The 26,035-nt window shown below is 41.4% G+C and overlaps 1 protein-coding gene across 1 annotated transcript in view; it reads right to left on the bottom strand.

Annotated features, from left to right (window-relative positions):
- The window catches only part of PLD5 (phospholipase D family member 5), a 71,800-nt gene that overhangs the window by 26,707 nt on the left and 19,058 nt on the right, over positions 1 to 26,035 (bottom strand). Inside the window, exon 4 of the mRNA XM_037391717.1 lies at positions 10,812 to 10,939. Within this exon, the coding sequence (XP_037247614.1) occupies positions 10,812 to 10,939 (128 nt within the window). The remainder of the gene's footprint in view (positions 1 to 10,811; positions 10,940 to 26,035) is intronic.

The following is a 26,035-nucleotide window of genomic DNA, read 5'->3' as shown; positions in this document are numbered from 1 at the left end:
CAGCCTGGCCTTATAGAGGTGTGCCTGGAAACCCTTCTCATCATATGACCAAGGCCTCTTTTTTACTTTCTTTTTTTCCAAAGGCAAGAGAACTGCTCACTGCACTATCTGTGAGGCAGTTTCTGGGAGATCCTCCCAAATGGTTTTTGCAAATTTCAGTAGCTTAACTCATAGGCTACTGAGTCTTCTCTCCAGGCCATGGGCTCATGCAAGCATATCTCACCAGTGCTGTCTATTTACCACGCTGCCTGCCCATTAGCATCAAGATAGCAGTAGGGGTCTTTAAAGCTGTCTCTGCTTTTGCACACACTCGTATGGATGATTTTTAAAGCTGTCTCTGCTTTTGCACACACTCGTATGGATGATTTTTAAAGCTGTCTCTGCTTTTGCACACACTCGTATGGATGATTTTTAAAGCTGTCTCTGCTTTTGCACACACTCGTATGGATGATTTTTAAAGCTGTCTCTGCTTTTGCACACACTCATATGATTTCCTGTCCTCTGTACAGTGGTCAGAGTGTGTGTTCTGCCACCAAATTCCTGCATGTCTCCAGTTCCCTAAACACTTCCAGAACCCATCCAAAACTCTCGAGTCCGATAATCCTAATGCACTGATATTATTTGTCAGGTATCTGAGGGACCACTCATAAACCAGAACCACACACACTCTCTTTGCAACACCTTCTATGACTGTGAATTATTTTAAGATTTAGTGATGCAAGGCAAGTCTTAAAAAGCAACCAAATGATTACAAGGTTAGTTTTACTGGAGAAAGAACTTTCTCTTTTCCTTTGGATCATGCAGATCCAACTAGCTGAATATCCCTTGCTACTCTGGAAAGAAGTGAGTTTGTTCAAACTGGATATTCCATCCTTTTGCTCTGCAGGTTTATTTATTGATTCAAAATTTAATATTGATTCCTCCAATGGTAGGCAAATCTGTTCTACAGAACTTTCAGAGCAACTGAAAAAAAAATAATGATGAGCCAAAAATAGATATGTAATTTCAGAGGTCGGACATACAGTCAACAGAAATAAAGAAATAAAAAAAATATGCAGCAGGCTGTATTTTGCCCTCACACTAAATACAAATTATACACACAATGCGGATGATGCCTGTGGGAATAGAGCACAACAGTGGGACAATGAAGGTAAACAGGGATAGCTTCCTAGGCACCACAGAGCTGAGAATGGGCTCTGCAGCTAGAGAAACTGGGCATGATAAGTCCTTTTGGCTCCAAGTGCAAGGTGAATATACAGCCCTACGCTGTTTTCAATCACTAGATCACAAAGAAGCCCACAGAAGTCAGGAAGAACCAACTACCAGGCAGTATCAAGTACACGAAGAACACGAGCAGAACAGCCACGTTACCCACGTTCCTGCCCAGCTTTAAGCAGCCCTCTGTCAGCAGTGACAGCAGCGCTGGCAAGAGACAAACAGCCCATCTGCTTCACTGAGATTCATTTGTAAATACTGGATGGTCAGATAATAAATTTCAAGCAGAATAAGCCTAATGGGCAATACTGACTGTCCTGATTTACAGAATGTAACAGAGAAAAAGTCACGTGTCTCAGTTAAAGGATAAAACAAAACATCAGGCTTCCAAAAATACAAACTTTACACCATGATAACACATACTGCAAGTTCAGCACATTTCCAAGAGCAACATATCCTCCCTACCCCCCACCCTCCTCCCCACCACCACCAAAAAAAGGGGAAAGAAAAAAGAGAAGCTGCTATTTTGGAGATAGGTAACAGTCATCAGACTGCTCTGGGTTTGGTCAAAGATGACAACCCTAGCCAAAAGATCTTACCGAAAATAATAAATAGATTTTCAGCCTGTTTGAAAAACAAGTTATAATAGCATCACAGCAGAGTTTCTGTGATTTCTACGCAGCAAGAAATAAAAACACAAAAAAGGTATTTCATTTTCAATACAGCTCTCTAGTATCTACTTAGACCTGTTTTCTTCACATCTTGACTCATTCACCTATGCTTGAAGACCTGGGTTGCACTTTTATGTTAACTTTATAATATTAGCTCGTTCTGGAAATAATCCCATTTAAATAAATCAGATTAGCAGCATGACTTTTCTTAAGGATTGCCTCACATGGCTAACAATATAGCAAAGCTTTTTAGAAGCAGATACTCACTGTTATATGTAAGAGATATTATTATATCATACAAAAATATGGATTTTGATAGAATATACTGGTATTATGTTGCACGCACTCTCAGCCCAACACTTACTCATCTGAGCTGGACTGAACCTTGGTGGATGACGAAGCTGAAAGAGCCTTGCTTCATGTTATAGGACACTTGAGACTGTGCTCAATTTAATAATAGTGATATGATACCGTACACCACTGGGACAGTAAGAAAATTAAGCAAATTATTAGAAGAAGATGGCAAGGACTGGCAATGGTCTAAAGTGCACATTAGGGACATCACTGTAGTTCATACTAGAAGACATTATATCAAATAGAAACTCTCAATATAACTTTTCCTTGAGTGGAAAGATGTAATTCCACTGTCAAAGTATCTTATCTCAAAAGGACCAGATGCACTCTTACATAACTTCAAGAGACTCATTTAGATAAAAGTTCAAAAAAATGACTGACTGATTATAGCAGGCTTTTTTGCTCTATGCAGTTCCGTAAAGATCGCGGCAACTGTCATTAACAGAAAATGCAAATGCGCAGATCCCATCCCAGTGATCAGTTTGGAGAGGTGGATCCACTATGGCAAGACATTGGGGAAAATGGAAACAAATGAGATTTATATTCCTAAAACAACATCATGACAAAGTCCAGTAGTTATTACATATGTTTTTATGGGAGGACAATTTTGATCACACAAATAAATAGAAACTACACCATTCCAGGATATACTTTGAGGAAATGAAAATTCCCCTTTCCCCGAGAGAGATACATAAAAAGAAGCACGGGTTGCATTTGCTCCCGTGCGGAATTTGGGGGAAATTTTGATTTGGATCTATATCCACAGAAATGGAGACAGAAAGATGAAGGAATAAATCCCACGATAAATTTTGTCACTCTGAAGTGCAGCCTTTGAGCTGTGACTCCTCCTCACAAGTCTCCACAATGTAATTGGGATGAGACTTCCTAGTAAAGAACCACATTGATTGCTTCCAATTGATTTTAGCTCCCACAGGCAATCAAAAGGTTTCTCTTCCAGTGTTCCCACAATCCCAAATTCCCCCAAACCCACTCTTTTAGATGCATGCACCATACCTGAGATACCATATTCATCGCCCAGCTTTTGTCATCTCAGAGTAGGAAAAAAAGAGGTTAGATTTTATCAGGTTGGGTGTGGGGTTTTTTTTTCCACAGAAGACAAGAGGAGGAGAAGGTGGTAGGGAAGGATTCTAACCGCTACTTTTGTCTCCTTTTTTCTGTATTATAAAGAGGAGAGCCTGAACAACTATATTTAACCCCCGGTACCTCTCAGTCCAGCTCTGTCCTGTCTGGTGATAGCAGGCAAGACACGCAGCAACATTCCAAGACCCCCTGGCACCATCCCGCTGCAAGCCTTCCTATAGCGAAGTCCAAAAAACTAAATCATACTAAAACAAATAAAATATTGGGTCATCAGTTTTTACTTAAAGTTGACACATACAAAAAGTGTATCTTTTGACTGGCTGTTTCTTTTCATGTTTTTTGTTGTCGGTGTTTTTTTCCCTAATAACTATAGGGTTCTTAATTTCAGAAAATTCAGAATCCAATATACTTTCACAGTAACTATGCATTACATTATTCATATTTATCATAAAAAGTGTCACTTTGTTTATCTACTGTATCTACAGATGCTTAATAAACCTTTTTTGAATAATTAATACTCCTAGCTCTCAGCATCTCAGCTGCTTTGTCTGTTGATTCAACAGAATTAATAACAGAATAAATGAATTGGGCAATTTATTTCTTATTCTTCAAATGTAATTGATAATTTATAATTGCTACAACTTTCATGTCCTGTAGGAGTCAACCCTAAAGAGACAAGTACACTTTACATAATAATAATCATAATGAAAGGGTAGCCCATAGAGAGTTTCTCATTCACGCGCTGTCACACGTCGCAACTTCTACCGTATTCTGTTCCTCTTGTGTATTTATTTAACATCTTAGGCACATCAAGTGAAAACCTAACTCCTCAGATAAAACAGGGCACTGTTTCCAACTTGATAAACAACGTGACCGTTTATCTAATTTCCTAATTACCTTAAATTATGTAGATACAATCAGCAGTTTCTAGCTTTTAACAACCAGAGACTACAAGGGGATGGAGAGAAAACTGCCTGGAAAGAAAATCCTGTTGTTTAGTAGTCCTGTCAGATACCCAGCTGTCACACAGGACACTTTAGCAAGTGCCCCACAGCACTGCTGAGAGTCAGCCAGAACAAATCATTGATCCTTTGCAACACAGATGATGAGATAAACTGCGATTCAAAACACGGCCCGGACTCATTTCATGAAAGAAGCAAGGTCAAAAAATTCTACTCATAAGACCAAGCCTAATTTACCAAGAATTAACATGTCTTCATAAATAAATACATAGATGAAGACATCAGGTATTATGTTTCAAGTCCTCCTCCTGATGGATTTTTAAGATGAAGAGAAATGAAATGCCTTTCTGAAGTCTTGCTTTGCATCAGTGAAACAAATCACACAAAGAATCCAACAGAGACATAAAATAAATGGGAAAATGAGAGCAAGTTCACATGGTTGTTTTTTTTTGTCCTCCAAAAAAGCATGTTTTACAGTCTGGTGAGTTTTTTCTTCTCTCTATAAAAAAATTACATCTTACAACCATTCAACTTAAACTGGTCTGAATTTAAAGCAATCAGAAGAATGAACAATCCAGAAAATACATGGACTTGAGAGGCATCTTAAAAAGAAAAATCCTCTGCTAGCAGTTTTTACACAGCTAAGACAGAAAATCATGAGGAACTTTTCCTCAACACCAGCTGAGCCAAAATTTAAGTAGGACTATTTGAGATAATGCTTTTAAGATGTCACAGGCAGTATAAATTACTATCCACAGTGGATCTGGATATTAGGGCTTTTTTAAAAACCCAACAAGACAAGAGCTTTTGCAACTACTCGATTACCCTTGACACCTTCCGTCCCTGCAGGGAGGTGGCTGCTGACCCAGGATGCTCAGGCAGAAAGTCGGGCCCGTCCCTGCCGCGTGGCTGCCCGCCACTACCTGTCTCAGGCATCACCAGCCAGTGTCCCTGGTGCATCCCCTGGCTTCCATCTCCCCACAGCTCCCTGATCATCAGGATCTTTCCTCCAGCCAGGAACTTCCCCTTCTTCCGTTTGGGTCCCCTTCTTTGTTCCAAGACCACTTCTTTCCAGCACCCCTTATTTTCTGGCACATCAAGACTCACTTTCCCCCCAGTCTAAACAGTTTCCTAGAATAAGCACCAGGCGTGCGCAGCCCCTAACTGCTGGTTCTGCCCCATTTCTCTTCGGTAACTGGAACATTCCAAACATGCCACTTCCATTTAGTCCAGGTGTTACAGTCAGATCCACCAATTACCAGGAGCAAGAAGCAGGCTTCTGCTTGAGACCCTGAACGTTCAATTTCGGACACCAACGCCCCCACATACACCCAACTACTTGCTACCTGCTGGTATTCATAATTTAAGTTATTTTTTGCCTACAGAAGTATTTAATACTAGCCCAATCCCACTTCCAGTGAAGACAATCGGATTAATTTTACTTGTTTCAATAATTTTCAATAATAGAATTTTCCAAGGGCTGATTATTTGTTGCACATAAATGTATTTTTTTTTGAAGTGGTTCAACTAATCCATTACAGTTGTTTGCCCACAGGATTCAATTATTCATGTGTGAATAAAACTTTTACAAAAATGTTGTTAGCATGAAGAGCTCCAGAAGCGTTTCTTCAGCTGATTAAAGGTTTTTGTGTATTACAAACCTCACAGTTCTTAACAGAATTAAGGAACTAAATGCATTTTCAAGCTTTGCTGGAACTACTGGAGGGAGTCATGGAACAAAAGAAATAGATGACACTTTTTGTTAGCTCTTGCTCTACATTAATATGAGGAATTATAACATTTTTTATATAACAGATTTCTTGGTTTTTAAAGTACATTAATAAGTGACTTGGTCAAAGAACTAGAAGCTAGAATATAGCACCATGGCCAGTTATTAGTTCAAACCGCAGGCAAAGATTAACCAGTATGTGTACCTAATTTGAGGCATGTTTGACTGAATCCTTTTCAGCCAAACATTTTAACATAGATGCACATATTCTGCTGCATAAAAATAGCCTCCTACATGTTGTTATCTTAAATATATACTTAAGTAGGTTGCACAGCTACGTCCCAAAGATGTTGCTTGGCTCGTTCGATGATTACAAGACCATCTTAGAAGGTGAGAGCTACTAGAGAGAGTCGGAACTCTGGGAAAATACTTCATTTACTAGATGCATGTTAATGAAGTGGAAGATGGAAGTTGTACAGCTGATCACATAGATCTCCTCTATGAAATAAAAAGTCCAAAACGTGATTTAAAATTTTATCTTCATCATTCACCTCTTCTAGCACTCCCCCAAAATCACATTTTGAAGGCAGAATGGCACCACAAAGAACAAGAGACCGTGTCTGCAGGTGCCTTCCATCAAGCTGGTAAACCTGTAACACTCGTTTATACAGGGTTTGCACCATTTTATCTGTTCATAAAAATGTACCAGAAAGAAACTTGATTGGTAGAAATATTTCACTATAAAATCTTACACAGCTTACTGTATCTAAGAAAGTGATACCTGTCTAAGAAATCAATAAAATCTTTGGTTGTTCATAACCCAGAATTTTCAAGGGGTTAGGCAACTGGGCAATATTTGCCGTATATTGATAACAAAAGAAAAAAAAAATGCACCTCTGACACAAATTCTAGATCTGTTTGAAGAAAAGATCAAAATATTTCACTATGACTGAAAACCCCTCTAATTTTTGTAAACTCCTGTTTTCAGGGAGTCTAAAGAGTATTTTTCATTTGCCTGTGGGGTTTGATCTCAGGCTGAAGCAGATAGTTGGCACAGATGACTTCAGCCAAAATTATTAGAGTTTTTGCAGACTTGCAACCTAATCGAAACGTAGGTTTTTTTTAAAAGTAATGATGTGCTGACAGCCTTGCCCATAATTTCAAAGCTGAGGCTCTGGCAAATATTAAAACTTTAACAGTGAAGGCACAAGGATATATGGCACTTTAAAGGTTATTCCCTAAGAAATATATGCAGCGTATGAAAATCTGTCCTCTGTGCAGAAGATTTACTTTTAAAGGAAATACTTGTATTGCTTCTTGTCAGTGTTGCAAGTCAAGAAAACAGCAACAACACTCAGTAAGCCTCATATGGGGTTCATTTCTAGCATCCAGCTTATAAATGTAGGGAAGAATTCTCCCCAAAAATTGTAAAAAGAAAGCCGACATCTTTGGACATCTAAGTCCTGGTGGTGTTTTCTAAGGAGCTGTTAAAAGTTAAATTACTACTTCAGCTTTAGACTCAGGCTCCCAAGAGAAGAATGATGCTAACAGACTTCTTAAAAAAAAAAAAAAAATCTCACAGCAAAGGGACAAAACAGCAATAAAATCCAGTTATATCTACCACAGTAATCTTGCATAACTATTCTCTAGTCTGCTGAGCTGTTATATGTTATGTATATAATGCTCTGTACCGCTATGTCACAAATGTGTTTCTACCTCTTTAGGCTCTGATCAAGCAAGAGGCAGGAAGGCTGTAGCCCAGGGGGAAATTCCAGAGACCTGCTGCATCTCTTGTGGCAGTTGCACTAGCGAAGCAGGTAGGTGCTCCTATATGAATTATGTAGTGTACTGGCCTGAATGTATGCAGAGGTTCGGTACAGAGGAGGCAATAAACATGCACACAGAAAATACAGGGGAAGGCATGTGAAAAGATATGACGACCATGCACAGTTCAAATCTTCAGCTTTTCATTGCATTTTAGATGCAATGAAATAATTAACAAACAATTCAATTGCACAATAGAGGCAAAACTGAATGCACTCACATAATTTACATTGGAACTGTGCTGCTGAATAACAAGACATTGTCAGCTACAAGGTGACTGAGTCATAGGGGATGCTGTGTTTAAGCAGAAGCCAACTGCTGCACCCAACAGCCCACAGTACCGTGTGTTTCCAGCATGGCACAGACCTGCTTTATTCTGTGATTTGCTGTCAAGATCTAGTAATACTGGCCAAAGTGGTTTGCTGATTCAATAGCCGCGAGTCCTGTTACTCTAAAAGTGGGATGAGCTTTTCAAGAGACCATATGTGACTAATCAACAGCCCGGTCTGCCTCTTCACGGTCCTTTCCCTGCAGGTCAACCAGGATGTCACAGGGAAGGCGCAGCGAGCTCCCTGCCTGCTGCTGCCAAGTTGCAGAAGCTGAGAGCATGGCTCTGGACAGGCCAGGCACTACCTGCTCCACAATTTCCCAGGGAAACTCAGTCCTTACTCATTTAGGCTGCTTGGAGAAGAGAGAGGAGAGGGACCTGATCCCTCACTTGCAGCTACACCAGGGCTCTGCTAATGAGAACCTGTGGGGGATGTTTTCCCAGCAAGGGCTCAGCTCACTGGGGGTTCTAAGTTTAGGTCCCACGCGTGTGCAAAGCATTTTCCTCCATGAAAGTACTCGGAATAAAATGACAAGAGTTCTGTGCTTATTTTGCCTCTTATGTGAAAACAGAAGTACAAGACAGATTATTATCTTAGGACGGCACATCAGATCTCTCTGACAGTTACCCTGATTTATTAACCTGTAACTCTGGGGGTAAGGGAATTGGATACTTATATCTGGTGTCAACAGGAACCACGCATCTTATTTCCTTCGGCTCCTCTAAAATCCCAGTGCACATTTCTCAACTAATTGAAAGCAGATTCTCTTTAACTGCGATTCAGAGAGAGTTCTTTTTGCTCTGTACAAATATTCTTCTGAGCTTCATCTTACCACCACATATAAAAATCTACTGTCATATGACAATAAGATTAAAAAAAAAATATGTCCAAATGCATGCAGAAAAGAGTGATAAAATTAACGGTGAGGAATCACATTTGATATGCTGGCCCACAAAGAACCGGCATCAAAGTTTAATGTGGGTATATAACAAGAGTTAAGATTTCCTTCACCATGAGAAGACCAAACCTGTAAGGAATTGTAGCATCTATGATGAAGATGTTATCATTAATATAATGAATTTATGATTCATATCATATTCATATATCATTAATATGATGAAGATGCAATCAGCAAATATAATAATCTGTGTGGTAGATGTTCTTCTTTTCTCCACATCTATTATTTTCACTAATACTCAAAACCCCCATTAGAAGAGGCTTCAAAACGAAACTACTTATAAGATAAATAGTTCTGCAAAGAGCTATTTTGTTATGACATACAGACAGTTTAGCTCACAAGGCACAGACAACGTATATACACTTAATTTCTAAACTGTCCAAAAGCCCAAACTGTATGTTCTTACATTGACTAAAAATACAACATCCCCTTGGCCAAGTTTTTCTCTGGTTCGCTAACAACATCCTCTTCTTTACCATTTTGTAGATGCCTTTGTAAACGTTCAAAAAGTTACCTTTTAAATAGGTTAATACACACAGGAACAGAAAAAATGTATTTATTTACTCTTTCTTTACTAAAATGGTTGTTTTGGTTTTATTCAGACTTTCAGTCTCTTAGCTCAAAACAAACAACACACGCCGCCTTCTTTCAAAAATCATTAGAACCCATGTTCAAAATTATTCATGTGCTTCTGAGATTCAGCTCATAGTTAGAAAGTAAAGGATTTTAGTGCAACCTAGGACTGCTTCTTTTCCCCCTCTGTTGTGTATTTCAGTTAGGGAGATCTAAAAGCACAGGGTCCACTCCCTAAATACAACCAAGAGCAGCCTCACACAGTCAGTGTACATAGCAAAAATGAACACAACAGCTGCTCCTGGGTGAATCCTAAGGCTGTTGCAGAAAGAAAAAAGCTACAGATACCTACAAGAAGGCAAATAAGCTGCATTACTAACAAATTACTTCTTCAAAATGGTCATAGAATGTAGAGAGCCCTCAGCACTGGTTGTTGGCAGGGACTTGGTGTACATTCTGCAACTCTCATGTTTATAAGAAATCAAAATAAGGATTTCTCTCTAGTATGTATGACCTTCAAAGACATTATGCTATTTGACTTTCTGTACCTATAAATCTCTCCCTCCCCAAAGGTGGTAAGTATTTCAGGATAGTACCCACTATCTATTTGGAAGTCTTTCCAAATTTTGCTTTTCCGTATTTAAATGGAATAGGTCATGCTCACAACATTATTACGGAGTTTCCTAACAGTTTGTTTTCCAACAAGCTGGCTCACTTGTTGTTTTTTTGGTTTTTGTTTTTGTTTTTGTTTTTGTTTTTTTAAATGAGTAAACTAGAACTTACATTTTCAAACAACAAAATCATGACAGAAGTCAACGAAGGCAATTTTTTTTTAAAAAAAAAAAAATTAGCCCAAAGCATAACTGCTGAGGATAACTATTCCAATGAAAATCAGATTTCTAGTAAGATACTTTGCCAACACTAAAGAGTCATCAAAACCATAGCAGCACAGTTTTTGATGCTAGCACTTTTGCCAGCAAACTATCAGAAAAAGAAAGCTCTCCATTTCCACTTGCTGGCCTCAGAACATTACTTTTTTTTTTTCTCCTCATTATACTCTCAAAGGGTATAGGATTACTTTGTCAATTAAGTTACCTGTCCCAGTGATCTCCAGTCTAGGCTGGCACTTCCAATGTACACGTGCTGTTTGTCAACAATCCAGAAAGATGACTGAAGCCGCCCTTCGTTATATGCTGACATGTTCATATACAACACTTCAGCACCTAGAGATTTAAGGATAAAATAATAAATAGCATTGTTTACAATAATGTAATTTACATGATTAAAGAAAAAACCAAAAAACTTCATATTTCAGGGCCTCAGCTTCCAAAACGAGTGAGGGATGTAATTAAACATATCATTAAGGTTTAAAATCAATGATAAATAGTGTTACTGTCCCACCATTTAAGACCTTAATTAACATATATTCCAGAAAAGCAGGAATAGGGAGCATTCCCATGTATTATACTGTTCACATAATTTTCTTCCATTTTAGAACAAATAATTGCTATTTTTTTCCAGCACTGTATGCTCCCAAAAAACTTTTTGTTTTAAAGTTCTTTTTTATTTTAAATAAGCTCACTATTTTAAAGGTCTATTTTGTAATTCAAACCTGCTACATATTTATAATAATGACCTTTAAAATACCACCCTAGTTACAACCCCTTCCCGAAAAGCAGCCTTTGTCCTGTACCATGGATGGTTGGAGCAGGTAGCCTACAGTGCCTATCGCGTGGCAAGACCCCGATAAGAAGAACATCAGTAGAGAATTAAGGAATAACAAAGTAAGCAAAAGGCCTAAAGGATGCTGAAACCGCACCTAATCCTGCTAATACGTGACATTCAACCCACTATGAACCACACAGCTTTAATAAGGATCACAGACCGCTGAAATCAAAGGAACTACTTGTTAGGTAAGAGCACGCTGGGTCCATCACGTCAGTAGGAATGTCTGACCTGGCCCAGCAGTATGTTTGCAGACTAAATCCAGAATATACATAATATTATGTAAGTTTATGGGATTTCTTACATCGTTACTATTCTTTCAGTGCTCCAGTGTTTGGAAGAGGGGATGAATAACCTGAATTAATCATTGCTGAAGGTAATTTACAGTAACCGACTCATCTTCACATTTTAGTCATGACAGTAGCTGGGGAAGAGCAGTGACAGTAAACAGCAGCCTGGAGGCAGTAACGGAACCAGCCATCTCCCATTAAACATTCACGGGATCTTCAGTACCATGAATTCCAGTGATGGTTGGATATGAGTCACAACTTCAAAAGAATCCCAGGATACCTAGAGAACTGAAATATATTTCTTTTCATCTAAATTCCCATTACTGACCTCCTAAGAAACACTTGATTTGCAATTTTAAGCAACAGTTAGCGGTCTAAGTATTTCTTTTTTATTATGAAAACTGTAATTCTCACTTGAATAAATTACTCCAGAAGTTCAGACATCAAGAAAAGAAGAAAAATCGGGTAAGGTGCCACTCTTCATGAAGCACCAAAGAATGCAACACAGGATTTTGAGCAAGTTACAGAATTCAGTTCTCGGTACAATTACATTTGCTGCAACTCAGCTACCTTTCCAATTTTTTCTGGGTATCACCCATCCACATTCATCTATGCTTAGAAGCAAAGGTATTTTCCAATTTTCCTTGGAACGTGTTACTGCTGACTTTCAATCCACACATTAATGAGCAGAATTGTGCTAATTAATGAGATACTATGTGTAAAACTGAAAAGAAATAATAATAAAAACCACTATAGCAGGGGTGTTCAATGGTTTATATTGTTTTCTGACAAATAAAACAAAAGCAACTCCTACTAGCTAAGGAAAACAATTCTGCAAGGTGCTAAACTTCTAGCTGCTTATCTGAAAACTGTGTTTAAAATGAAGTTTAACATAGTAGTTTGCCTTGATTGTATTTTCTTTCCATACATCCAATTTGCAATATTTAATAGCGGTATGAATGTAACACCCACAACACACCTACGCCACATAGGTTATAAATTAACTGTTAGGATTTTTGAGTAGGAAAGGTAAAACAGTCAGAAACAATGAGCTTCCTTCTTGTATCTGAGAGCCTAAAATAAACACAGTTTAAAAACATGTTTGAACTAGCCAATGCTGAACAGAAATACTGATTGCCAAAGGTAGAACAAGAGACTATTTAACCAGTAACACTAACATTAAAAATAGCAGATGTTGTAAGTACTTTGACACAAAATTCAAAAGTTGTAAAACATCAGGATCTGTGGGCATGGGGCAGTTTAGACATGGGCATAAGCGGTGGGATGCAACTATCATTCCAAAATGTGATCTAGGCTTCAATTACCAAAGTAGCCAATATAGCAGTGCAGGAGACACCGTTATCACACATATCATTAAAACCAAAACCTGAAACCTGTTTTCTTTTCCTTCCAGAAATAGCCAACTCATAAGGCTGAGGCAACAGTATCTCCAAGTTAATTAAACAAAGCCATGTGTTGCGAACAGCAGCTGCTGTGCTGCCTTTTAATGAGCCCTTAACTTTTGATGAAAGGAAACATGTATCACTATTGATAATTGCCTCTGTTCTAGAAGCCCTTGAGATGTTTTGTTAAAACAGGCTTATCAGGCCTTCAACACAATCCATCAAGCCCAGCGTGCTCCAGGTCCCACAAGGAAATTAAAGTGGACTGATCAATACGTGAAGCCGTCACAGAACTCCTTATCCTGCTGCAGCCTCAATTACACAAAGCTGGGGGCTACCGAGTTCAACCAGAAGGCACAATTTGTGGGCTTGATTGCTAATATAGGTGCCAGATTCTTAAGAAATAAATCTAATTTTGTTTCACTGAAGATTAAACAGCAGGGTAAGATCTCAGAGAAAACCAGCGCTGTCACTTAAAACTCAAGTGGATTTGCTCGTTCAATAAAATCGTGCATTCTGAAGGCTGAGCCAGGTTGCCCTCTCTCCGCAGGAAAAAAAAGACCACTGAAGGGATCAAAGCATGCTTTACGTAACAGACATTTCTCAGAGTACTTTTTCGACTAGGTGGGGAGGTTTTGCACTCTGTTTAAGGGAGAGGACTGCTGCAGTCTGGGATGCACAGAGAGGGCACTGCCGTTGAGAGCCCGGACCTTCTCCATGTGGTGGGAACACAACCCCTTGGAGGTGCCAGGCTGTCATTTAGCCTCCTGCTTTGTCTCATCACGGAGGAAACAAACAGAAGACATTAGCAGTATGGCCAAAAGCCTGACTTTTCATCCATTTCCAAAAGCAATCCAGTTCCCAAAGTAATCCCAGAGAAGAAGGATGGCACAAACAAGCACCATTTACCATTTCAAGCACTGCAACATCCCGTTCAGTCTAGCTGCTTGCTCCCAGATACCCCACTAACCATGGCATGGAGGCTACAGGGCAAACTGGACTTCAAGCCCAGGAGCTTAAGGCTAGGCTGTTTCCTATGTATTTGAGTCAAAACACTAAGCTGTTGGTGGAAAACGTTAACCAAGGGCTCATCACATACATGCTCTATCATGAAAAACCGTATGGCATCCAGGGGCGCATCTTGGTGCGCCTGTGTTGCAGCTCATGCTAGCTGCGAGTTTCACTGCTGCTCGAGGAAGATAACCAGGTAGCTACACAACATGGAAGACTCTTCTTCGTGGGAGACTGGAGGAGGCCAGGGCTCACAGGGCTGCCGCTTGGCCTCCACATCCAGGTTTATGCAATCATCTCGAGAAGGTGCACCAGGAGGCTTTGGATCCAACTTCTTTGAGCAGTCTAGGATATTACCAGGTTGCCTGGGTACAGAGGCAACATCACTGAGCCAAATCACCCCTCTGGTGGGTACGGTAAAAAGACAACACAGAAAGAGCAACTGTTTAGGCTGCTGTTATCATAGCTGCCTTGAAATCAAACATGCAAATTCTGCCTGCGACAGTTTTCAACAGCACCAGTTACAAGCTAAACTGACTCCGGAGTTAGCAAACATAACGCCCAAGAAACAGAAGCTGCATTTGCTTGTACCACGGCTAAAATTGGCCTTCTGCCTTCACAACTTTCTTACTTTCGCTATAGTGTTTCTAAAACCAGAGGGAAAGAAAAAATGGGAAAGGGGAAGGACTTAAGGACTGAGAGGAGAGCCAGGCAGAGGTTATCTGGGAAACTGCAGCAACAGCGACGGGTGATTCACAAGAGGCAGAGCAAGGATGAGAAAAGCACCAAGGGCCCTGACCTCATTAGCCCTGCCTGTAGGAAGCAGTGCTGCAGCAGAAAAGAGGGTGGAGAGAAATGGAGCTACATGACCTGATGGCACGTGTTGGGCCCATGCATCACGCAGAACCCCAGGAGAAAGAGTTGTGGAGTCAGGCTGGGCTCTGGTACCCCCTGCTAGGAACGGGAGCGGTGTAAAGGCAGAGAAGATGAACAGCTTCTGAACGCCTCTCCCTCCCCATTTGGGGAAAACAGAGCTTGTCAAGTGCAGGCTGCAGAGGCAGCAGGCGATGGAGGGGGGTGCGCGCTGGGCAGGGGGAGCTGCACAGGGCTGTTGGTTAGGATGGGGGAGGTTGTAGAAGGATCACAAAGGAGAAGGGAGAGTGGGATACAAAGAAGCACTAGCACATGAAATCAGTTTGGCTGGGGAAAGCAACACTACTACTTACAGCTCTCACATATATTTGCAGTTTGAACCTGACACATGCTCCTGCTGCGCACCCCATCCACTGCGCATCTTCCAGCCACCGTTCCCCACGTCATGACCGGGCTGGCTGCAGCAGGTACAGCTGCCCTCCTCTGCTTACCTCCTTCTTGCCATCCCTCCACTCTCCTCATCACCATGTCCACACGCTTTGCTCACAGCCATCCCTCCCGCCCCCCCTCCTAATTCTGTGCGTTCCCAAGCAGATACTCTAAATAATGAGACCTTTAAAAAGGAGCCTGAGAACATGAGCTGTGGCCGCTTTGTTTCACCCCACTGCTGACAGTCTCTTGGCTCACAGAGATACACGTTTTGATCTATACCTTTTGGAGGGTGGCCTCAAGCCCGTGTCAAGAGCAGATTTAATTGCCCGTACCATGAATCCTGGAGCGGAGGAGCACACGCACACTGGAGTGCAGCTGGTGCTCAAGCAGCCAGCACGGCACCTTGCACGGCCTCTCGGGGGGCTAGCACAGGGCTGGGAGGGACCTGCTGTATTCTGCCAGCTAGACAGAGGTTTCAGATCAGTATAGAGGCAGTTAATCATGTGCTAACTCAGAAAGATCAACAAAAGCTCCTTTATTACCCCATGGTCCCAAACTTATTTTTTAAAATACTATTTGCTCACTAGGATATGGGTGTACACACATATAGATAAACAAACAGAATGTCTCCTTCCCTACAGTTTGCAATAGACATTTTCATTTTATGTATTTGCTTTCAATTACAAGCCTTAGCACAGAGTGCACCCATAAATAAAATTTTTATTCCACAAAAGAAAAAAATCCAGAGCTTTCCATACCCTGCTCACAAGGGGCAGAGTAGCTGTCTCATATTGGGCAGACACAAATGACACAGGCAGAGGATCATCTCCCCAGGAATTGTCATGCTTTCGTCTCGACTGATTGCAAAAAGTCTGGAGTTGTTCCAGAAGCCCCATTAGAGTGACCTGCCAGCGCTCAGAGGAGGACAAGTACAAACGCAGAGGAATGCACAACTTGACAAAGTTATTTTTACTATGTCTCTGAATGATTAAAAGACAAACTAGACTATTTACTGTTTCTGTGCTCTTTATGGAATATTAGATTTGAAATGCAATTTAAAAGTCTGCCTGGCCCCAGAAGGATTAAGGATTCAGACTTATTTAAAGAGAGAACACTCAAGGACTTTTAGGGAAATCTCTGATGGTAATACCTTAACTTGGAATCAGCTGTGTTGCTTACGTTGCCCTCCACTCCTCACACACAGACCCCTCTCCTTTTTCAAAACCTGCCAGGACTGAATCCTGCCACTCTGTGCTGCTCATCAGCCTAAACCCATAGTAATTTTTTTTAAAAAAAAAACAGTGTACAAGAAAAACCTTGCTGCTTCTTCTTTAACAGCTCCATATGCAACTGCCAGACACACACAAAATTAAAACATAGTTACCCAAAGAAATTACATCCTAGTACAAGCCCAAGCAATGCCCAGAAAGTCTTTGCAATTCAATTTATGTTCACACCACTCAAACCACCTGCATGACAAACATCTCTGCTTCTGAATGAAATTCCCACTCGCACCCAATGCACCATCAGCCATAACCTGGGGGTACGTGCAGCTTCTCCAGACACCACCGGCCCCCAAAGGTAATGCTGTCTGTAGTAAAATTAGGCTGTTTCTGATATAGATATTGTTCATGAAAAATCACTGTAATGCTTACTACCTTATTTGATCGCATCTGAGGTCACTGACACAAAGATATGTTGAGGATATCAGTGCAGAGGAGAGGAATCTGTGCCTGCAGCTCCATGGGCCCCGCTGGTCCATCTCTGGAAAGACATGGGTGCCTGCAGCACCCACTGGAACTGCAATGGATGGGCTCACGTGCCTGGGTCTGTGGCATTGGTGGTTCAGGGAAAACACACAGGAACACACAGAAAACTGCATGCTGCCACTGCTCATCTCCACCAACGTGCTCCTCAGCTGGCTCATGTGTCCATGCCTGGCTGGGACTTGGGAGAAAGACTGCTACAGGAGAGCTTCCCTGAGCGGCCAGGCTGCAGTCAAGGATCTCCCTGCGGAGTTGTGGGTGTGAGGAGAGACAGGCCTCCTTTGCTGCCCGCCGGCTTCCCAGCCCCCTTGCCAGGCAGCGAGCCAGCATCTGGGCTGGTTCCCTTCCTGCCCCATCAGACTGTAACACACCGTCAGGCTCTGTCCTGCATGATCAGGGAGAACAAATATCCTCTACGCTCACCATTGGTTTTTTTTGCTTTGGTTTTCACTCATTCAGTGGTTTAAAATAATTTCTGTGAGCCAGCATACCCCAGAAACTGCTCTATCCACACAGCTGAGGAAGCCAGGAGTGTGGGGACAGGAGAGAGCAGGAAGAAAAAGAAACAATGAGAAATGAGCGTTACAGAACCCAGCTCTCTGAAAACCAATTATTCCAGAATTACGGCTGGCATGGTTAAAACAATCCACCCCACCCCAGTAACAGAGGCATGAACAAATCCCATTTTCAGCAACTGTTCTCCTTTCCTCCACCACTTCCTCAGCTGTGCCCGAGGTACTTTTTCAGAGTCCAAGAATCAACTGGATCAGAAAATGGATCCAGGTTAAAAATAACTACAAATAAAATGGTTGTTTCAAATGCAGAACAATTTGCTAGCCCAGCTCACCACGTGGCAGTAAACCATTTTTCTGACACAGCTGATGGCGCAGCGCAAGCGTGGGAATGGGCGGCTCGTGGCTGGGTCTGTGAGGACGCAGGACCCGCTCGTGCCAGTGCTGCCGTTTAAAGGCCCGTCCATGTAACCACAGCCTCCATTCCTCTCCAGCCCAGGCCTCTCGGGAATTCCGGGTGGCAAGCCCCGGTATTTGATTGCCTTTGACCTTGCACAGCCGTTTGCCTGGTGCAAACAAAGCAGATGGGAGGGCAATGCTGGCTTGGGAGGGCATTTCCCATGTGCTGACACAGGTGTCCACCGTGAAGCAGAAGACCCAAAAAAGCCCCATAGGGGATCCTCATCTGTGCAGAGTTTGCTCACTGCATACAGGATAGCAGATTCTTGAGAACAAAGGAAAGGTCAGAATTAATTTCTTTCAATTGCTTGTGTAACTTCAATGACATCTTGGGAGCTAGTTAGTTCCCAAGGTAGCATTTATCTATATAACGCCCTTACAGTGGCTTTGAAAATGTCAAATGTTGGCATTTGTTGCTAGTCCAAGTAATCAAAATACTGATTTCTCAGCTAAGTATCCTGCTGTAGACAGTAACTACTCAGCGTAGGAGCGTTACAGCTCTCACCCACGTGAACGCATTTTGCGCTGCCTGCTGGGCCCTTTTGATTCACCCAGCAGAAATAAATGGACACATAATCAAAACACTTCCCACCCCATGCCACAGGAGAGATGAGAGAGAGGCCTGATGACACTGCTTTGCCATACTCACCCACCCAGCTACGCCTAATTCCTGATTCACCAACAAAAAGCCAGAGGTCCGTCTTAACTGCAGGGTGGACAAACCATGACAAATACGACAGCACCGAGACAACAGGTCTCCTCTTTACCCACAGAACAGATCCAGCACAGGCACACCCTGCAAACAGCGGGTAGCTTGGTTGATTAATCACATGTGGGCACATTTAATTAACCTATGCACAGGTTTTTAGACTGCAAACAAGGAAGAAACTCATACGACTACAGACCTCTGGTCTTTCCAAAGACGGAAAACCAGTTTCCAGAGCAAACTCGTGGCTTCCTCATTTTCACTCCCAAGACACAGGGCTTCTATAAATCCATACAGCACTGAGATTCCATAAGGAAAAAAACAAAATACAGTGCAGCCCATGCTACCCCCCCCCCCCCCCAGTATTTAGTAATAGGATTTCAAGCCTAATAAGTCTTTCTCTAATCCAGAATATATAATAACATGCTTTTTAAAAGTGAATTAACCTGGTTAACCCCATGGGTTTTCATTATTTGCACTGTAATAGTTCTTCCTTCCCACTTCTGTTTCATAAACCCTGCAGTGTGTACTTGACATTTTATTTAATATCTTTAGTTGTTACTTTAGAATTTTACATTCTACATTTTTCCACCAGAAAAACATCTACTCCATTCTTAACCGAGACACACCCGTGTCACCGCGTACTTGGGAGGCATATGCTGCAAGAGGCATACGACGAGCAAGAACCCCACAAATGCAAGCACCCAATGCTACAGTTACCTGGAACCAGTCAGGGAAGCAGGCATGCTTCCACTCTATGCCTTCCCACCTGGATCTGGCCTCTGAAGGCAGTGATGTCTGTACCATATTTGCTATAGAAACCCTTACTGTTTGGGACAAAGTTTAGGACTCCCATTCCCGACTGTCTGAGACAAAAACCTGAGTCTGTGCACAAGAATGTAGTGGAACTTAAAAAGATCAATCCAGCTTTTCCTTTCCCTCTAATAGTTTTATTGAAAGTAGCAAGTGTTTCATGCGTCTTAACAGGTTTTACTGCCTGATGCAGCAAACATGAGAGAAATGCTCATTTTGCACTGACTTGACTCTGATATCAGTATTTTTCAATCAGATTTTTACTTTATTTTGGGTTATTTAATGTATTTCATATCAATAGCCATAAATTATACTGAATAAAACTTTGAATAATAAGAGCAATGATGATGATGAGTTCAATTCTTTCCCCTTAATAGAACTCAGCATTCCTCTAAATAGCATTTTCTGGGTACAAATCTGTTTTGTGGGACTGATGATTCAGTAGAGTCTGTAAGATAACTAGCATACAACAAAGCTTATAGAATATTTTTTAAAAAATTCCACATCTTTTTTGGCTGTTCATTATTGGAGAGTAGGCTGCTCATTTACTAGATGAAGCTATAAAACTGATTGCTTCAGAGATTGGGAAAAGTAATTTTCTTACTTGATTCAGGCAACAAAGTATATTACCACTTAAAGGAAGACTATAATACTATCAGTAAAAGCATTACTAAAGTTGGATTGTGGCTTTCTTTCTCTGCCTAATTATAATTGCATATATTTTTACTACAAAAGCAATCTATTTTAAATATAATAGAGAGATTTGTAAACTCCCAGACTGCTTACCCCACCTCCCTTCAAAAACTCCTTTCTTCACTTGGGTTAGCATTATGAAGCACTAGATTTGTTTATATACTTCCTAGATGAAACATCCAGGAATTCAGGGACAGTTTTTTTCATCTTAACACATGAGGAATTAGATCACAAGCTTCTATGAATGAACAAGGCAAAATCCCTACCAAAAAAAAAAACACCCAAAAACAAAAAACGCAGTGATTATTTATTTCCGTCTCTCTTTTTAACTTACCAGTGCAATTTCATTCTGCTATTTATACATTCTAAGCCCATCAGTATTGCAACAGCCACTTCTCAATGTGCTGACAAGGAATAACAACACTGGTGCGATCACTCCCAGAATGCGGTCCTCGGGCACCCGTTGCTCTGCTGGGGGCTCTGGCGGTTTCCTTGCCATGCAGGAGAACTCCCCAGCCTGGCAGGTGGGACATTAAGTGATGCTCTGAGCGGCCCTAGAGACTTGTCTCCAGGCTACCACAAGCCAAGAGCACGAGCTGACCTGGTTGTGGCCACGCAAGGCAGAGGCACAGCCCCAAATAACCCAGGGCTGCCAGCAGTGCAGCTCTGTTCCCTTTTACTAATTCTTCTCATTTGTCTCTCAGCATCTTTCCCTACCTCTTTCCTTGGACCCTATTACCCTGCCAAGCCAGCCTTTGACTTTTCTAACTTTTTTCCAGATCATTCCTATCTCAATTCCAATTATTTTTCTCTCTTTTCACCTATGTTGGCAAAAGGCGAAGCATGCTCTTGTGACAGCATTCTTGTCTGACCTTTTCCTAAATTAATTACTCACTTTTCTGTGTCTGCCCTTCTCTTTCATCTGATTCATTCCTCCTTTTTATTTCATTTCCCCCACTACTTTCCCTCCACGTCATTCTTCCTCCCTCTCCTTCACTCTCTTCCATTTCATCCTTAGTTCATTATTTCACTCTTGCCTTTGCCCACTCATTCATTGTTTCATTTATCCGTATATTCATTCAGCTATTCATGCACTCCCCCACTCTCCAATTACTTGAGGAATGTATTTTATTCTCTGACTACAGAAGCAGCACAATATATCCTCCAAGCCTTTACAAACCAATTTGTGGAAAGTAAAATATTTTTTTTCTTAAGAGTTGTAAGGCTAAGCACAGTTTTGGGGTGCCCAGTTTTTTCCTAATCTTATTTTACGCCTTCTTAGTCCAAACAACAACTGAAGCTGAGCTTTTTTTCCTTACCATGGGTCTAAGGTTCTTAGAAGAACAAGGCACTTTTCAGCCTGCTCCAGCAGAGCTGCATTGTCTATTCTTCATGCTTACTTTTAGAAAAGACTGTAAAGAGTCTCATGCTTGATTTACTACTGTTTTGACCAGCCTGTCGGATGCATTTTTGAGGGCTTCAGCATTCTGGTTTGGTCACCCACATACTTCATAGATTAAAATGGAGAGGTTTTAAAGAGACAGATGGGCATGCTCCAAAGTCAAAAGCAGAAAAATTCTGACAGTGCATTGAGGAAAAATAAAAAGCACATGAGGAAAAAATGCTTCGTCTTTGAGGAAATACATAGGGGATTCAAATCAATAGCTTGCCAGTTAGCAGCTTTTTAACACAGATTGAGTTTCATCCAAACAGCCTATTTGAAATGTAGAAAGCAAAATAAAAGGAAGCCACAACTCCACAGATTCTATGTTACTAGCCAGGTGAAGGACACGTGCAATATAGCCAATAAAAGTGACAGCACGCTGAAATCACAGAGGGTTGGCACCAGACCACAAATATCATCTCATCTCCAGTGTAAATATCAGTAACTGTCTGCGAAGGACAGAAATACAGCTGTAGTACTCCCCTGTGACATTTTGAACCAGTGAAGAACAAGGGCTGTAGGACTTCTCAAAACCACACAGGACAGCCAGAATTAGCGCAAGGACACCGAGATGGAGACGGGCCAGTTGGGCACCATCTGGGATAGCAGGAGAGTCCAGGATAGGGGCTGCGTAGCTGACTGCTTGCAGCTGCACGCCGGGGTCCCTACGAAAGCCAGGCCAGAAGGCAGCATATGCACTTCTCTTCCCAATAATCATGTTGTGGGCACGGTGCCAAGCCCTCCAAGGCACTCACTCCAAGCTGCAGGAGAAAACGCTGCCGTGACTCCAGAAGCCTGCCCAAAGCAGGTAGCTGGACACACACCCAGGGATGCTTGAGGCATGAGAGTGTGGGGCAGCACAACAAGACAGAAAGGGAAAGCGATTAAGTTTGCACTATAAAACGCATGGAAACCGGAAATCGTAAAGATTTGGTGGTGAATGTGGCTGAATATTGATAGAAAGTAGAGGGACTGCACAGGCAAGCAGGTGCCTCCTGCATGGAAACCATGAAAGGTCAGACTGAAAGCAGTACAAGACATTAACAGGAAAAAGTTCTGCTGGGGGGAAGGATCAGGTCTTTGGGACAAAGACTGCTGCTGTACAACCTCTCTCTTGGGTATTACAAAAGACAAAACGAACCGAGCAAATAAGAATAGGATCCAAGAGAAAAAAGAGAGTCTCATATTTGAAGTTGCCTGGAACTACCCAGAATATCTGGATCCCACGGCTGCTGTTCCACAAAGTCGCTCTGCACGAGAGGGCAGGGCAGCTCTGGTGCACACGGTGTTTTCCGAGGACTTAGTCTGAGCCCCTGGGGTCTAATCCTGTTCACAGTGATGCACATTAAGCGCTACATAGCGATAAGTACTCCTTAAATAAACACCCAAAGCAAGACACAGACTGTGTGAGCCACAAACTGACATCGAAATACGTGGATGTCTACGCTCTTACCTGTGCCTGATTTCTTTGCCTATGAAAAAGGAACTCCATTTCCTGAGAGCATCATGAATGTTTATTCTTGAATATTCATGAAGCACTCTTATTTCAGTGTTAAAAAAAACAAGAAAAAGGAAACTGTTTGTCCCCAGATGACACCTCGACTAGTGTTCAGTAAGCGAAAGAAGAAACAACACAATGAAAATGATAGTGAAATAAAATATTCTACACATGCTTACATGAGCATAAGAATCCCTGCACGCTAAATTTAATAGGGTCAGCGGGAAGAAGATTATGTTATACTCAACCACAGCCCATCGCTGCTGCAAACAGCTTGATGGTACAAAAAGACATGATACAGAGAATATCTTTTCACATACCATAAACGATTGCTTCATTGACCAATTAGTGAATGCCCAAGCTTCTCAAAGCTACTCTTGAATTATTTTGAGCAATGTGTAGTACTGATTCAACCTGCAACTACCAAAAAGCCCCCGTAAGGACAACTACACACTGTACTCCAGCTCATTATCTTTGTGACAACAACATCTACACCCCACAAGCCTGTTCTGCTAATGTTTGATTTCAGGAAGACCACCGTCATACCGCAAGGATGTATGCCAAGAGAAAAACAAAAGGCCAAAGAGAAAAAGCTTTACTGTTTTCCTGACAATACTTGTAAACATTTTCGTAGAGGCTCGGCATAAATGTGTATGATTACCAAAACCAAATACCCCTCTCCCAAGAGATGGTGCAAGGACAATTAAAAGAGAATGTAAAGAAGAATGTTAAAGATAAAATGGTGTACTTCAGTAAGTAGATTTGAGTCCTTGTGAAAAAAAGAAAAGAGGGGGAAGGAAAGAGAGAAAAGTATAATTAAACTCAGGCAAGCTAAATGTAAAACTGTATAACGTGAATCAAAAAGATATTGAGGAAATATGGATACAGATGCTACAGAATACTTTGCTACTGTTTCTAGTGTTTTGTGGATGACAAAAATACAAATAGATTCAAAAGTGATTGCACAAATTAAAGGAAGAAATCACAACAGATTGCTGGACTCCATGAAAAGGCAGTTCCTAACCTACAAATTACTAAAGGATATACAGAGTAAGGGGAATATCAACCTCCACTTGTTTGGGTTGTTACATTCCTTCTGTAAGCGTGCGGCTCTGCTGACCCCAGCGCAGCAGACCGACCTTCCGTTCGTTTCCAGCCTTATGGCTGGGAACAGTTGCTCTGTGACCTTTTGCTTAGGAACTGTTATTTTTGAAGCCTTGACATTACAACCATCATAATGTTCTTTCAACATGGTTTTGAAGCTTGCTAGAGATATTATTTAGTCCTATAACCCTGCTAATATTTTTCCCCATCAATTTTTGCAAACTTGACTACTGAGATTAAAAGCATCAAAGCAGGGATCTGTTTTGTTTGGAGTCACTGAAGCGACTGTCAGTTTCTGCACTACATAATTACTGGTATTTGCACACTATAGCTAGTTAATATTCTGTCCAAAGGGAGGAAAAGATGCTGAATGCACTCTGTTCTCAGGTGTGAGCATTAGAGACAATCATTCTACAAGGATACGCAATAAGAGATGGAAATGATGGAGAGTAGCATAGAGATATTCTGGGAAATTTTCTTCCAGCTGAATTACTTTAGGACAAGCTTAATGGAATTTACTTTCCAACCATTAGGCTAAGTGAAAAATCGGTAATACACCAAAGTGCTGTAGAAGCCTAAGGTTAATTTGAAAATCAATATAGATTACCAGAAAGACCAGTGTTAGCATGACGGTGGCACCTCTTTGTTACAAAGCTAAAGCTTGGTAACTAACGCTGAATAAACTGGCAAGATTTGATCACATGGGTTTACTTTATGGTACAATTGTGCTCTATGTGCCAACCCAAGGGCAGGCACAGTTGAGTAGCCTTTCCAAAGTATTCATCAAATGAAAAGCAAATGGTGTCAGTGAAACAGGGTCAGCTTGGTTTGGACATTTGTTAACGCCTTTAGATGCTTTTGACAACTTCTTATATAACTTTGAGCACACGATCCTTTAATTGCAGGTTTGAAGCAGAAGTGTTACATGGATTGAGCTAAGCAGCAAAGAAGTTAGAAGGATGCAAAAACATGTATACAACTGTAGAGATCCAAGCGTCGGTGTCATGTCACTTCAGATGATGGTCTTCTCAGAGCTTCCAGGTTTGTAGTTGCATTTCAGTCCAGACGACATGAAAGACTTGAACAAGGTGAGAGAACAAAGACTCACCATCACCAGGAAGGCTGAAACCTGGTTGCAAACAGTAGCAATCAAAAATATACCAAGTCATACAAGCAAGACTGCTGTGACTGACCAAGGCATGGTTCTAGGAAGACAGTCAGGCTTCCACTGGACATGAAACATGTGGGAACCACATGAATGGACAAGACAAACTTCACCAACAATAAATTAACCTGCTTTCTTTGGACCTCTCCGTAGGGCCATCAGCCTTCATCTCTTTTCAGGATGGGACAGCATTGGTGCTTTTGCATACAAGAGAAAGCACGGGGTGCCAAAATTTCTTCAAAGGGAGCACAGCTACCTAACAAATGTTTCCTGAGCTCAGATGGCCCTGGCAGCTCTTACCAGCTCCTCCAGTAACTGTAGGTAGGAACTTGCATGCTATTCACTATGTTTTAAAAATGTCACAACTAATTTCTGCTAATGCCATCCATTATTGGTTCCTCTGTATGAAAAAGTGTCAGCGACTC

This window comes from Falco rusticolus, chromosome 6 (genome assembly GCF_015220075.1).
Source record: "Falco rusticolus isolate bFalRus1 chromosome 6, bFalRus1.pri, whole genome shotgun sequence".
Taxonomy (NCBI): domain Eukaryota; kingdom Metazoa; phylum Chordata; class Aves; order Falconiformes; family Falconidae; genus Falco; species Falco rusticolus.
The sequence above is the reverse complement of the archived record's forward strand: the minus strand, read 5'-3'. Positions and strand labels throughout refer to the sequence as shown.